The sequence below is a fragment of the Erithacus rubecula genome (assembly GCF_903797595.1).
Source record: "Erithacus rubecula genome assembly, chromosome: 10".
Taxonomy (NCBI): Eukaryota; Metazoa; Chordata; class Aves; order Passeriformes; family Muscicapidae; genus Erithacus; species Erithacus rubecula.
In genome coordinates, this window is record NC_136662.1 from 6743084 (window position 1) to 6756302 (window position 13219).

At 39.8% G+C, this 13219-nt stretch overlaps 1 protein-coding gene and 1 long non-coding RNA gene across 4 annotated transcripts in view; one reads left to right on the top strand and one right to left on the bottom strand.

The window, feature by feature from the left end:
* LOC306805720 overlaps positions 1-13219 on the bottom strand; it is a 118502-nt gene that overhangs the window by 82346 nt on the left and 22937 nt on the right. The window lies entirely within an intron of this gene.
* Positions 11392-13219, top strand: part of NR5A2 (nuclear receptor subfamily 5 group A member 2) — an 87943-nt gene continuing 86115 nt past the window's right edge. For both annotated transcript variants that reach the window (XM_079313772.1, XM_079313770.1), the window contains exon 1: positions 11392-11727. In XM_079313772.1, the coding sequence (XP_079169898.1) occupies positions 11664-11727 (64 nt within the window). In that variant the 5' untranslated portion in view covers positions 11392-11663. The remainder of the gene's footprint in view (positions 11728-13219) is intronic.

Consider the following 13219-nt stretch of genomic DNA (forward strand, 5'->3'; position numbering starts at 1 on the left):
AGAATTTGTCCCACCAGACCCAAGGACACGCATTTTTCACCCTGGGATGCACATGCATAATGCCTACAAGAGGGATTATCTTATGCTTTATTCAAGAATATTCAAAAAGACAGACCTCTATGTCTCAAAAAGTTCTTATTTCAGCAACACTGACACTAAGTACAGTTTCAAAACTAATGGCACACTAAAGTTTCACAACATGGATTGCTTATGCTCAACATCAGTCATTCACTCTCTGCCAGTTTAAATAGACATCATTTCTGATTTGGGTCCCAAGACCCCTGGCTAAGGTTCCCAAATTAAATTCCCAGGTACCTAGCTGGAGCAAAAGCAAATAGCCAAGTTTTGAGACTGACAGGACTCACCACATGTGGCACTGAGACACCTCCCTCTTCTCAATGATTAGTGTAATGAGAGTATATAGAGGGATCAATCCAATTTACAATGAAGTTCATTTCCCCCAGAAAAACGAAGCATGAGGAAAACCAGCTTTTCTGACCAAGTATTTGGAAAGCACAAATAACATTTCAAACATTTTCTCACTTTTCAACTGAAATACTTCTAATGATTAGACTGAGGCAAAAGGGTTTTGAAAACCTCTATTCATGTCCAAAATCTAGCAACTGTAATTCCAAGACGACAAGTTAGTCTATTGTTAATCTGGGGTGAGAGGAACCAGATTAAATTTATTCAGGATAATTTACTATGTAAAACAAATTACAGAACTGATACCAGGCAAGCAAAAGTTATTGCATATTGATGATGTACATAGAATTTTATTTCAGACTTCTGTGTTTTCCATTGTGAAAAATTGAAGACATTTTTCTTCCATTTATCTCACTGATAGAATACTTTGCATTTCTGTGATACCTGCTTTCCCTTATTTCAATGTACTTTATGAACCTTGGACTAGATCTTTGGCAAGTGTGAATCACTGTAGCTCAATAAGAACTTCAACAAAACTGTTTTAAATCAAACTACCTGTAGAGTAATTAACTGATGTTGAACCATCCTGTAGACTTTTAAACTTTTAAAGTTTTTAACTTAAAACTTTGAGAATTTAAAAAGTGATTAAAGTTCACCAGAAGTATTTAACAACTTTGTGGATTTTATAGATTGTTATGCATGCCTCAGCTGGGGTGTTTTCCATTAAATCAAATCATGTCACACAGTTAAAAATGCACTTTTGGCACTTTTCAAATTAACTTCACCACGTTTTATATATACATTACATAATAAAGACAGACCAACAAACTACTCTGCTTTCTCATGGTGTTCATGATGGTAGGGCAACCCAAGCTATAAAATTATTTGCTTCAACACAAATTCCAGTATGATAAAGGGATTTTTAAGTTTTCATCTGGCCATCTTTTCTGTTCCATATTATAGGTTCTCTCTAACAGCTTCATATGTTGCACTTCCCTCAGTGGGATGAGATGTGCTCCACTTTAGCACAGATGTACAGGAAACTCTGCTACAGAATAGTTCCCATTAACAGAGATTAATCTCTTTTGTATAGATATTGTTTATATTAATGAAAACACCACTGCCTCACACCATTGTCTTTCCTGAATATCAATAAAGACTTGACTGAATTCATTTAGTAATTATTAAAAAAAGAGAAATAAAGTAATGAGAGGCTTAAAAAAAGCCCACAGAAAGTTAAAGATAAGAAGAGTCCAGAGCATGGGATGTAACTGCCTGTAAAAACACATGACACAGCAGGAATGTGGGTACTTCCTTAGGTTCTCAAGGGATCTCTGCCTGGTCAACCAGGAAGCATGAGGCTGTCATGACCTGCTGATGTTCACATTTCTAAGGGAAGAAGGGAGGGGTTATATCTTCTCCCACATACTCCCACAACTTCATCCTAAGTATATAGCTGCTGAATTTCAGCTAACATTTCATTCCATTTTAAATGAGGAAATAAGACACTTATAAATCCAGCAGAAACTAAGTTATCTAAACCAATTCTATTACTCTAAAACATTGTTCTGATTATGAAGATCTGTGTTGTATTTCAGTACATTTTCCCTTCTGCTATAACTGTCCTGATTAAATGCAATTTTAGGATGGATACAACTCAAGTTGATGATGTTGCTAAAGCATTTGGTAAATGCTGATAAATAAGTACAATTCCACAGTAATACTTCCAGTTAGGTATGCTGGGAGCACAACAATCCACTACAGCCCTAATTTAACACCACACTTTTGTGAAATTGATGCTAAATTCTTTAGACCATTAAAGCCTAATAAAACCATTTAACAAAACCTAGTTCCTTATTAGTGAATACATCCACTTATGCAGCCAGTGGACAGCCCTGGAAATAAGAGACTGGCTGTGAAGGAATGCAGCGTGTACTGGTGGTGCCTTACCCAAAGGCATGTGCACATTGTGGGGAGGGTCCTGAGGAGGTTTCATCTTGAAGTTATAGAACTTAGTAAGGATTCTCCTCTTGGCTGGCATGCTTGGAACATCAGAAACCATTCCAAAACTATGAGCAACAAGCTCTCCTTTACAACACTTCAGTAACATAGAAGGACAATAAAGCCTTTGTGCTTCAGAGTGACTCTAAGACTGAATCATACCATCACAGTGGCTCAAAATTCTCTAAATGGCTTCTCAGAACAATTAAATGGCTTTTAAGAACAATGGCATAAAACCATTTGAGGCTTAAGCAGAAGCACAAAGTACCACACACTGCAGACAGCATTCAACATTGTAAGCAATGAAATCAAATAAGATAAAGTGAGGATCACCTCCTTCACTAACCAGTCACCTGGGTCTGTCTGCTTTAAGGATGGCTCTTTGTCCCTTCTACAGGCAGAAAGCTGCAGGCCTTCAGATCCAACCTGTGAAACTCTGTCAGCTCTCAGAGTGTCCCTGCATATGCTGATGTTTCTTGGATGTTTCATTGTAACATGTGTAACTTGTATTTTCTAATTAGTTCATCTCAAAGAGGATTTAGCAGAATCAAAAAAACAGCTGTGGTATTTCTGGGATGCTTAGATTTTGCACAGGTTGCTCAAGCTGCAATACAAGCCATTATTCATATTGACACAGTTGTCTGAGTTGAAGACTTTCTCAACAACCTTTTGCTAAAGGATCAGGATTAGTTTCAAATCCCGTAACAATGGGATAACAATAAAGCCCCAGAACTAGAGCTTTCAAGCATTGCTGTGGAGTTTGAGGTTTTTGCCAACTAAAAAGTTGTTGGTTCTTATTGTTGAGGTTTTTTTAAAGCAGGTCAGGGCTTTTCTACATTGCAAGCCACTCAGGCTGTACCTTCACAACCTGTTCTGCTCAAATAGCCCAGACCAGGAATGGGGTCCCAACACCCTCAGCACTCAGAGCAGTCAGAGGGACTTGGAAACCAAAACATTGTGAATTTCAACTTGCCAGCAGAACCTGCAGAATCAAATGCCATGCTAAAATGAAGGCAAACACCATCACAGGAGATAAAGGAATATGCTATAAATTCAAAGATTAAAAGCAATCCTTACTTTTTCAGACTACAGTGCAAGGGCTCAGACTTAGACTGCTAGTACTGCCCATTGTAGTACTGCATACATAGACTATTTACTGTACCCTTTTTTATATAATCCTTTCTAGTAACAGCAGCAGTGCTATTACTGCAAGCAGCAAAAAAGTCTAACCTAGAAACATCCTCAACATCTGTATAGCAGAAGGCTCTCTGTGCAGGTACCAAGATTTCAGACATATATGGGAAGCAGCAGTCAGAGCAAAGTTGTCCACAAGCAGAGATGGTGACAGGCAGAGAGAGAAAATAAAAACATCTACCACCAAAGGGGAGGGGGAATAAAATCAAACTGCAACAGAATTAAAAACCCAAAAGATTAAAACGTTTGTGCTTGAAGTAACAACCTGTACTTTTATTCATGCTGTGGAAACATTGTAAGCCAAAATTATTTCACTTGAATTCTGCTAGTTTCTTGAGTCTGCTGATACTACAGAAGAAATTATATAAGCATTCCACTTAACTTGCTGCCAAAATCCTGAGATCTGCTGAAAAACAAAAAAAATTTTGCAAACTTTTGAAATTTCAAAACAATATTTTATCTCTTAACATTTTATACAATTATAGTGCAGGTGACTTGACTAAAACAGATCTCACCAGGACAAGTTAGAAAAGGATTCTTGGTCAGTATTTCTTCTTATAAAGAAAACCAGACAGCTTGATGAACTCTACCAAATGAAGCCAGTGTGTCTCTGTACTTGCCTAAACACTGACTTCCAATCAGAAAGAACTTCCACTCTACTCCATCCCTCTTCTGTTATTCACTGTTTGCCATTTCCCTCAGTGTGCTTTGGTTAAATAATTGATAAGCATTTATTAATTTTAAGCTTAACAGATGCTTGCTCCAAGACAAAAAAAAAAATAAAACATCAGAAACACACATATACAGGATGGTCTGATGCCTTAATGAGAGAATCCTGTATGAGGTAAGGGTCCAGGGAAGGCAAGGAGACTCTTTACACAGCCAAACAGGAATGTCTACACTAGCATCTTACTCTCACTATCAGGCTCAGAGCTTGCCATGCCGTTAATATGAAATGAAAAATCAATATCTATTGTTCAGCCACTATCTCCCATCAATTGATGCTCGAGTGTCAGACATGGCACTGGGTTAATGGTAAAACAAGGCACAGAAGTTGCTTTTCAGAAGCATGATTGAGCTGCACATTACAAATGTCCTGGCCCCAGCTTCTCACCTATCAAATGCTCTGTCCCCTCTTGGGACACTAGTGAGCAGCTAGGACAGGCTATGCATCCACACAGCACAGCAAGCACCTGGCTTGGAGCTACTGCAAGCTTTGCATGGGCAAGATCTTGTGAGGGTAAGGAAGTGTCCTGTCCAGGCCCCACCAGAATGAAAGAGCACAGTCTTCTAAACTGCCTCTCATTGTGAGCTATGGGAGCAAAATCCCTCCCCCCATAGAAAAGAAAAACACAAAACTAAACAGAAAAAACCCCACACAACTATGTATCTATAGGAAGATGCCTAAGACAATCAGACTGCTCTGAAAAGCCTCAGTATTCCAACTGAAAAGCACTTCAAGCCCCCAATAAGTGCCTATGCTTCCTTATAGGAGTAGTTATTACCAGTTTGTAGGAAGATATGAGAGCAGTTACAAAAAGCTTCAGAGAAAAACAAGAGGCAATTGCACGCTAAGAGGCAAACTGGAGCTAAGGGAAGCAAGAACATAGACTGAGTAGGGAACTCACCAAGGCAGCACAGTCCCACAGCAGACGAGCCAGCCAAGCAGAGCAGCACCAAGTTCTATTGATGCTCCTGTGGTCATTGTGCAGAAGCAATAAAAGCAGCCAGGGTCTGAAGTCACACCAGAAAATCCACAGAATAATTTAGAGAATATGTGCCCAGGCTGTGCTCCCAGCTAGAGCTTAAATGAGCAGGTGGCCCAGTGGGGAAGTTGGGAGAAGGACCAGGGCCATTAGAGCTCATTAGTTACCTGGGCCCCTGACAAAAGCTTCCCCTTTTTTATCACCCTACTGTTGCTTTACTAAAGATCTCTCAAGTGCACACACATCTTTGTAAAACAGTATTTTCAAGAGGTTGTGAGCAGTTCTCCATCTTAGCTGTACACATTGTTGTCTGGGCCCCTGAAAAGCATTTCAGTCTAATTAGATTGTTTGGGTGGCCAGAGGAAAGGGTAACAATTTTAGGATGAGAATAATCTAAGTTTGCAGTTAGCAAGGATACCTGAACATCTCTTCATATTCCCTTCTGAGGTAGAAGTACCCAGAAGCCCAAGTCTGAGATACAGAACTTGGCAATACACAAACAAGGTTTACATGCACTGCAAATGCACTAACTAATTTAAAGCTGGTTTCTGAAAGTCAGGGCTTCTCAGAAGTGCCAGGTGCTACTGCTTTCCCCAGAATTACAGGTACTCCCATTCCAGGGCCATCTGAATTTTTTTACAGTGATCTAAGCACATGAAATAAGTATACTGTCTAACAAACTGTGGGCACATTGTATAAAAGATATAAAAATATTAATTAGTTATGTTAATCTGTTATTCATATAACTGCACTAGGGAGATTATGTTCTTGAAGGAATTTGTATTTTTCAGATCTTAAGTCTACTTGGTCTGTTCTCTAAGAACTGCAATATTTACCAAGAGGGGTGCCTAGATGACTGGAAGACAATGAAAAAAAAATGTGTTATTTCAGTGCTATATATGCTCCTGAAATATATCCACTGGACAGAATATGTACAGCCTTCTATTAGTAAGTTTACATGTAAAGTAGTTGTTGTTCAGATTTCAGCACATGCCTCCAGAAACCAACCACCTAAAGTTTCAAATTGCCAAGAGACAGGCTAGTGTTCTGTTTAATTATTAGTGCCATAAACCAGAACAATATTTACCTGCCTATAATAGAGCTTAGGAAAATCCACTTATCTCTCCTGCCAGTTGCTACGTTTCTCACAGTTATTAATAAAATGATCAGAAATCCTTATTTCTGAATGCCCTTTACCCTACTTTTCTCTCCTGCCCAGTGTCCTTCCTGATGAAAGTCAGCTTGGAAATTGGAACAAATTCCACACGTGCTCTCTGGGAAGACAGAAGAAAGTGGGAGCTCAGATCTGAGCAGTACTTGAGCATTAAGCCTTGATTTCTCCTCTCTCCAGCTGGAATGTGGCCTGCCAAGTGTGCTACATATGGTTCTGCAGTTCATCCTGACATCCTTCTGTTCCTGGTGCAATAAATGAGTTTCAGTAAGGAGACCCCCTCTGCTTAGACATGAAATGCCACCCTGAACTTCTCTCTTCTCCCAGTCTTCCACCTTTTGTTCGCATTCAGCTTACACTTACTCCATGGTCTCAAGCAAAGGCAGTCTGTGTGGTGTAGCACACATGTACCTTCCTTCAGGAGTAGAAATTAATCAGAAACTCATCAGAACACTCAGGGTCTTTCACAAATTATCTTCCTGAGATAAGACTCAGTATTCCCATCCTGCCTCCAACTCTAAGATTTTGGAAAGTTTTTGTAGTGGGGGAACAGGGGTAGAAACAGAGTCATCGCTACATCCTATAAATTCCTGATATTTTATCAATAGTGTTCCAGGAAGAAACTGTTGTCTGTTCCTGAGGACTGTGTGAGATGATGGATGAGTTCACAACACCTGTTACTGCTACATACATGCAAGTCATTTCACCCTGCCTGTTTCACTGAAATCTGTTCTTTTCTCACAAAGTCAAACACTCTGCTCCCATTACCAGTAAATATCTCCTAGATAAGCTTTGGAAAGGTCCATAACTATTCAATAACTTTCTTTTTGTACACCAAGAAGTTAGATTAGTGGGGAAAAAAAAGAAGGTATACAAGAAATTTAAATTGAAGCTACTTACACAGATAGACAGACCAACAGATGAAACTCCTTGTGTCATGAAAAACTTCTCTCCCTTCAGTGCAGAGAGCTAGCATTAAATGTGAGCCCCAACAAAGCTCATGCTATTCCTTTAATTAAGGCTAAAGAAGAACTTTTGTGATCCACAACTGTATGCTTCCATCTACACTAAACTGAGTTTTTCTTTTTAGCAATCCTGGAGATTACCTGATTGTTCATTTAACATTAAAAAAAGTGTTTACAAATGTCTGCACTTACCTCCTCCTCTAGACATTAATTTATTAGCAGAAATATTCATTGAAATAATTTTTTAATTATTAAGAAAAAGTTACAGGAAGAAATTGTACAATTTCTACAGTTCATTATTCATCTCCAAATATGGTTTGCATTAAACTGTATTCATCCAAACAGATAACAGAAACATGAGAGATCAATATATTCTGATAAATGTAATCAAAGAAAATAGTTCATATTTTGACACCCATAAAGCAAGTACCATGCAGAAGCTTCTGCTCTCCAGAGTTCCCTTCCAATATGCTGAAAATCCTGAGTAAAGGAGTAGCAGACACTGAAATGCATTTTAATGCCATTGCATTCTACTGAGATGATAAACATAATGTGTAAAATACATACAAGGAGAAAACCAAAACTAACAAGAAATTTTAATAGTGCAGTCATACCACAAGACCAAACAAGAATTAAGAATCAACTGATGAAAATTGCTTAATCCACTAAACCTTCAATTTCAGTACTGTAATCACTGAAAAATCCAAAAAGATAAAGATCATCACATATATCAGATTCTCCCAATTTCTTTTACAGAACTACTAGGGAGAAGACATAAAACTGTATTTTAATGACTTGGTTTTGCATATGTGAAATAAAATTCATGAAGGTGGAGAAAACGCACTGAAGCATCCAAAAGAATTTTAAATATCTGTGATAGATCAGGAGGAACACTGAAATGACTGAAATAGAGAAAAGTTTTAAAAGAGTGATTTCTAGATCAAAGAACAGAGTTTGCAAATCTCCTTCCACCTCTGCAAAGCTCCAGCTGAAACCAACTGGACTACTCTCAGGAGCAGAGAGCTCATGCCTGGAGGGCACCATGCCAAGATCAATGCCACGTTTGCCCTGAACTTTCAGTAGAATGAGGATCATGTCCCTCATTGGATGTGTGCTGTGCTGAGCACATAGCTTTTCTGAGTTGTATGGATAATAAAATCAACAATACATTGAGATGGCAGAGGAAAATGACAAGGAACATGCTGAATTCAGATAGACAATAGCCAAAATGTTACAGGAAAATTACAAAATCATGACTGAGCTCACTAAATTTACACCAAGATATTCAAGTCAGGGATTAAAGTTCTTTGAAAAGGTAACTTTTAATTTTAGTCAGTCCATTCTCAAGGTTTATTTCTTAATATTCTTACGTGCCCAAATGAAATGCCACCTATGGAAATGCATACAGCAGGAAAAATTCTTTTTTTCTCCATTTTTATGGTAAAGGTTGCAAAATAATTTGATGTGCAAGAGTCACAGGAGGGATTATTGCCAAACTTTTGAAATCAGGAGTGTTTCTTTGAGGGACATTTGTCAGAGAGACAAACAAGGGACAATTGCATCACAGAAGAATTGGCTAAATAAAAAAGAAACTAAAAGTTTATTAATTAATTATCTTCCTGAAAGATCTGAGACAGAAAAGCATGTTCAAAATAACAAAATTAACTCATCTCAACTTCTCAGGATTAAAAGAAGAGAAGGAAAGAAAGGCAGAGGGGAATACTGAAAAACAGAAATACAAGATGAGTCTATGATGCTCCAACCACAGTCAGGAAAAGCTGTTCTGAGTGAGGTCAGTGGCTGCCTTACTCATGAAAAGCTACAGTTTCAAATTCCTGATCAAGCAAAATCATCAGCCGTGAATTCAGGTACTTAGTGGCACAACTCATAAGCCTCATTATGGACTTGTTTCACTTGGACTCCAAAGGGATCACTGCTAAACACATTGAGCTGTTGGATCACAGGCTGATATAGGTTGTCCTGGAGTTTCCCCAGGAGTTTCTTTTCCCCTACTGGACTAGGTATAAAGAAAGGCAAAGAAAGTCTGTCTGGTTATGCACCTGGCATACATTCCTCTATCCCTGGAGACAAAGTATCAAAAAGGGAAAAATAGAACATTTTTCAGTGACCCTGACATTTGATACTGATGCAAAAAGGGAAAGGAATTACAGTGTTTGAAGCCAAAAGCATGAAGTTTCTTTATATTTCCTATGATTTAATATCTCTCTCCCCCACATACGGCAGATTCCTTTATAGGAGCTCTTGAAGATGGGCCAACAGTGCTCCAGCAATGTCTCTGATGATACAATGGAAAGTTTCTAACCACAGTATCATTTGCAGTATTTTTCATTTCTTTTGTCCCCAGTCTGCAAAGACATGCCTTTTCTGATGGAATAAATGTTTCTTTCCACTTTTTATGAATAGAATTGAAAATTTATTTGATAACCAAATGTATTAAAAGAGACAGAGCCCAATTATTTAGGCTTATACAAAATCTGTTTTAAAAGCTGGCTACCAGCTTTCACTCAGTCTAAATAGATAAAAAAAAAATCAGTGGCTCTTAAAAAACACTTACAATACCTGTTTAATCAAACTTGGAAATTAATTTTTTTCCAGTGACAAATATGAAGATAAGAATTTGGAAAACCAGACCCTCCCAGTACCTCTTGTCCTCCTTACTAACATGGCCTCTAGAGAAGGGCAGTTACTGCACAGACCAAGTGAAAATTTAGGATTCCTGACATAAAACCCAGTCACTGCTTGGTTTGCCCCATTAGCCCCATTTTCAGACCAGCTCTCAAGCTCTCATCTTAGCTAACAGAAGCAGTTCAGTTTGTGCATGAACAAATCTGGTTGCCACTGTATTACCAAAATCTAACCATCATGACAAAGTATATAAAAAGGCATGTGCTGCTTTACAGCCCTCTGCAAGTTTAAAGAGAAAAAAATTCTCACTGACTTCAAGATGTTTCAGATCTAGTCCACAGTGGAACAACTTCACTCTATCTTTCAAGAGACATGAAATATAAAATACCATCTGATTATTCAGGCTTGAGTCTGATCTCACAAAGGGTATGCAGACTTAATCTGCTGGGCTGGAGCTGCAGAGGCTGTCGGTGGCACTGCAGAGCAAGGCACACTGTGCTCAGGCTGGGAGCTGGCACAGCCCTGCCCTGCCTCTAGACAGGGTGAAAGCAGAACCTGGCCCACTCACAGCTGAGCTGAAACATCACCCAGTCATCTGCACAGCTGCCCACTTTCATAAAAATTGCTTAAAGCCAAACACTTGACAGCCCTTTGACATGCTGTGGGTAGGGTTTGTGCCTCACAGCCTCAGAGGGGAGTGCAATACTCTACGTATCATAATCCTGGGATATCAATGTTTAACCATGTTGTAAAGCTCTTTAGTGAGAAAGTAGTATATGCTTTCAACTAAATTGCTACAACCTGGAGCTACTCTCCAGCCTGAGGACTGGGGCAATAAAATGGTTTTGTGTGACAAACTATCAGCAGAGATTTGCTAGTGCTGTTAGTCAGAGCACAGAATCTTCAGAACATTCAGAAGCCTCCCTTAAGGAATTAATGCTTGATTGTTTTGCCATCCAGAGAGTGTTTACAGAAGCCAAAACAACCATGCTTGCTGTCCACTGTGCAAAGAGGTGATGACATCAAGAAGACAGGTCACAAGTCTGAGTTTATAGACATTTCGCTCATGTTGGTATGGCTTTTCATCCACTCAGTATGATCTTATGACCCCACAACTTTACAACCTTCCCCTCTCTGGGCTTCATAGCACCTCTCCACTCTAGGTTAATCATTTCTCTGCCATTATCTGCCAACAGTTCTTATCTCTTTTGCTGTCACTTTATAACAGGGTCTCTTATCAAGCTGTACTAAATCACGTGATGGTGCCAAACCTATCACAAGTTGCAATTCTTCTGATTAGAGACTATCATGAAATGGGATACATGGTTTACAGCAGGTCACTAATGCTGGAAAAAGTACAGAGTCCACTCAAAGACATGCTTGTTACTTTCTGAATTCTTGGTAATTTTTTTTTGTTGTTGTTCATCACGCCGACTTTCACTGAAGGCTATCATAGCCTGGGTCTCAAGGCCAGAAAAGTTTACAGGCTGCACCTCTCCTGTACTCAATGTTGTACCCCTTGTACCCAAGGGTACAGTATATTTACACCTAATAATGTCTTCTGGTTCCCACGCAGCCATCATACAGGAATCTATAAAACATGGACACACATCAGCTGGTAAGTAAAAGTTTTCTAACTGTTTTGAAGATTCTGCATAAATATATTAGATTTCTGGGTATCCAAACTGAAAAAATCACTACAATTGGGTGAACCCATGATTAATCTGCACATATATTTAGCCTAGCAAGAATTTTACAATACCATGTAAAAATATAAGAAAACAAAAGATGAACCATAGAGTAACAATTTTCTCTAGAGATAATGCAATTATCAAATATATATCATTGGGTAATTAACAGTGTCTTTAGTATGACTGATAATTACTGTGAAATTGTGCATGTGCATGTAGAAACGTTTGCAAAAATTAGATTTAAATTGCTTCTGGCCTGATAATTCATATTGAAGAAAACCTCAGGAATGGTTTTGTGTCTTTTCAGTAATACTGTAGTTTCTGTCAAATGCAGATTCTTTCTTACAGCTAAAAATTAAGATATGCCTTTCAGTGGGAGTGGGCTGGATAGTAGAAGTCAGTTAAGACTTCAGAGCAGCAGTGAAGTGAATACTTTCAGTAGCATATGGAAACAGTACCCGTTCCCTGTCAGAAAGCCACCAGGTTGCTCTGGCTTGCAAGCACAAGGGGCATTGCACAGCCAGCTGTCCCAGGCTGTCCCAGGTTGTCCCATGCTGTCCCAGGCTGTCCCAGGCTGTAGTGGCTCTGGCTGAGCCCCAGTGGGTGCATGTCCTCACCTCCCTGCTCTTCTCCACACATTTCCTGTCTCAGGCCATTCTGTCTCTCACCACACACCTGGAGACAGGTGTCTTTTCTTTGTCAGGGTGAACATGCCCTGTCCCACCAGGCTGTGCCCAGGCTGAAACTGGGGCCAAGCAGGGCTGCAGAAGGCTTACCAAGGGAAACCCTCCTTCATGGAGCAGAAGGTGCTTCAAAAGCCAGCCCAGCAGCCTGCAGGTTCCACAGCCCAGGGTTTTGCAAGGTTGTGCCTCAGCACAGCAGTTCCTGGAAGGGATGAAAGAAGGGATCTTTGGCCCACAAGTGGAATCAGGGCACGCTTTCCTCCTCTTGCCCCAAAGTGCGTCATCACATGGCAAGCAGCTCGCCCTGGTGCTGGGTGTGATGTGGGCACCTTGCCATCAAGGGAAGCTTTGGGACTGTGGGGATGGAGGGCGCAGCAACAGCTGCAGGAAATAGCCTCAAACATAGCTGATCTTTATCTTCTGGGTGGAGCTGCTATTTCCCCCAGGGAAGGGTTCCCACCTTGGACCCAACTGTGTTTCAACCAGATATCCCCTGAGTCCCTGTGCTTCCCTACAGGTGTGGGGTATTCCTCTGCACAGGTCTGCCCCCAGGAATACATGGGAAAGGTGACAAGTGCAGCTTCCCCTCTTGGCCTTTCTCTAACTGTTGCTCTTTCTGGTTGCCACAGAGGGACCATCTGGTTCCCTCCCCTGAGGGACAGTAAAATAATTATACATCTCATGTACCTGAAGAGTGGTCACTCAGATAATGTTTCTTAAGATGAAAGGATAAAAC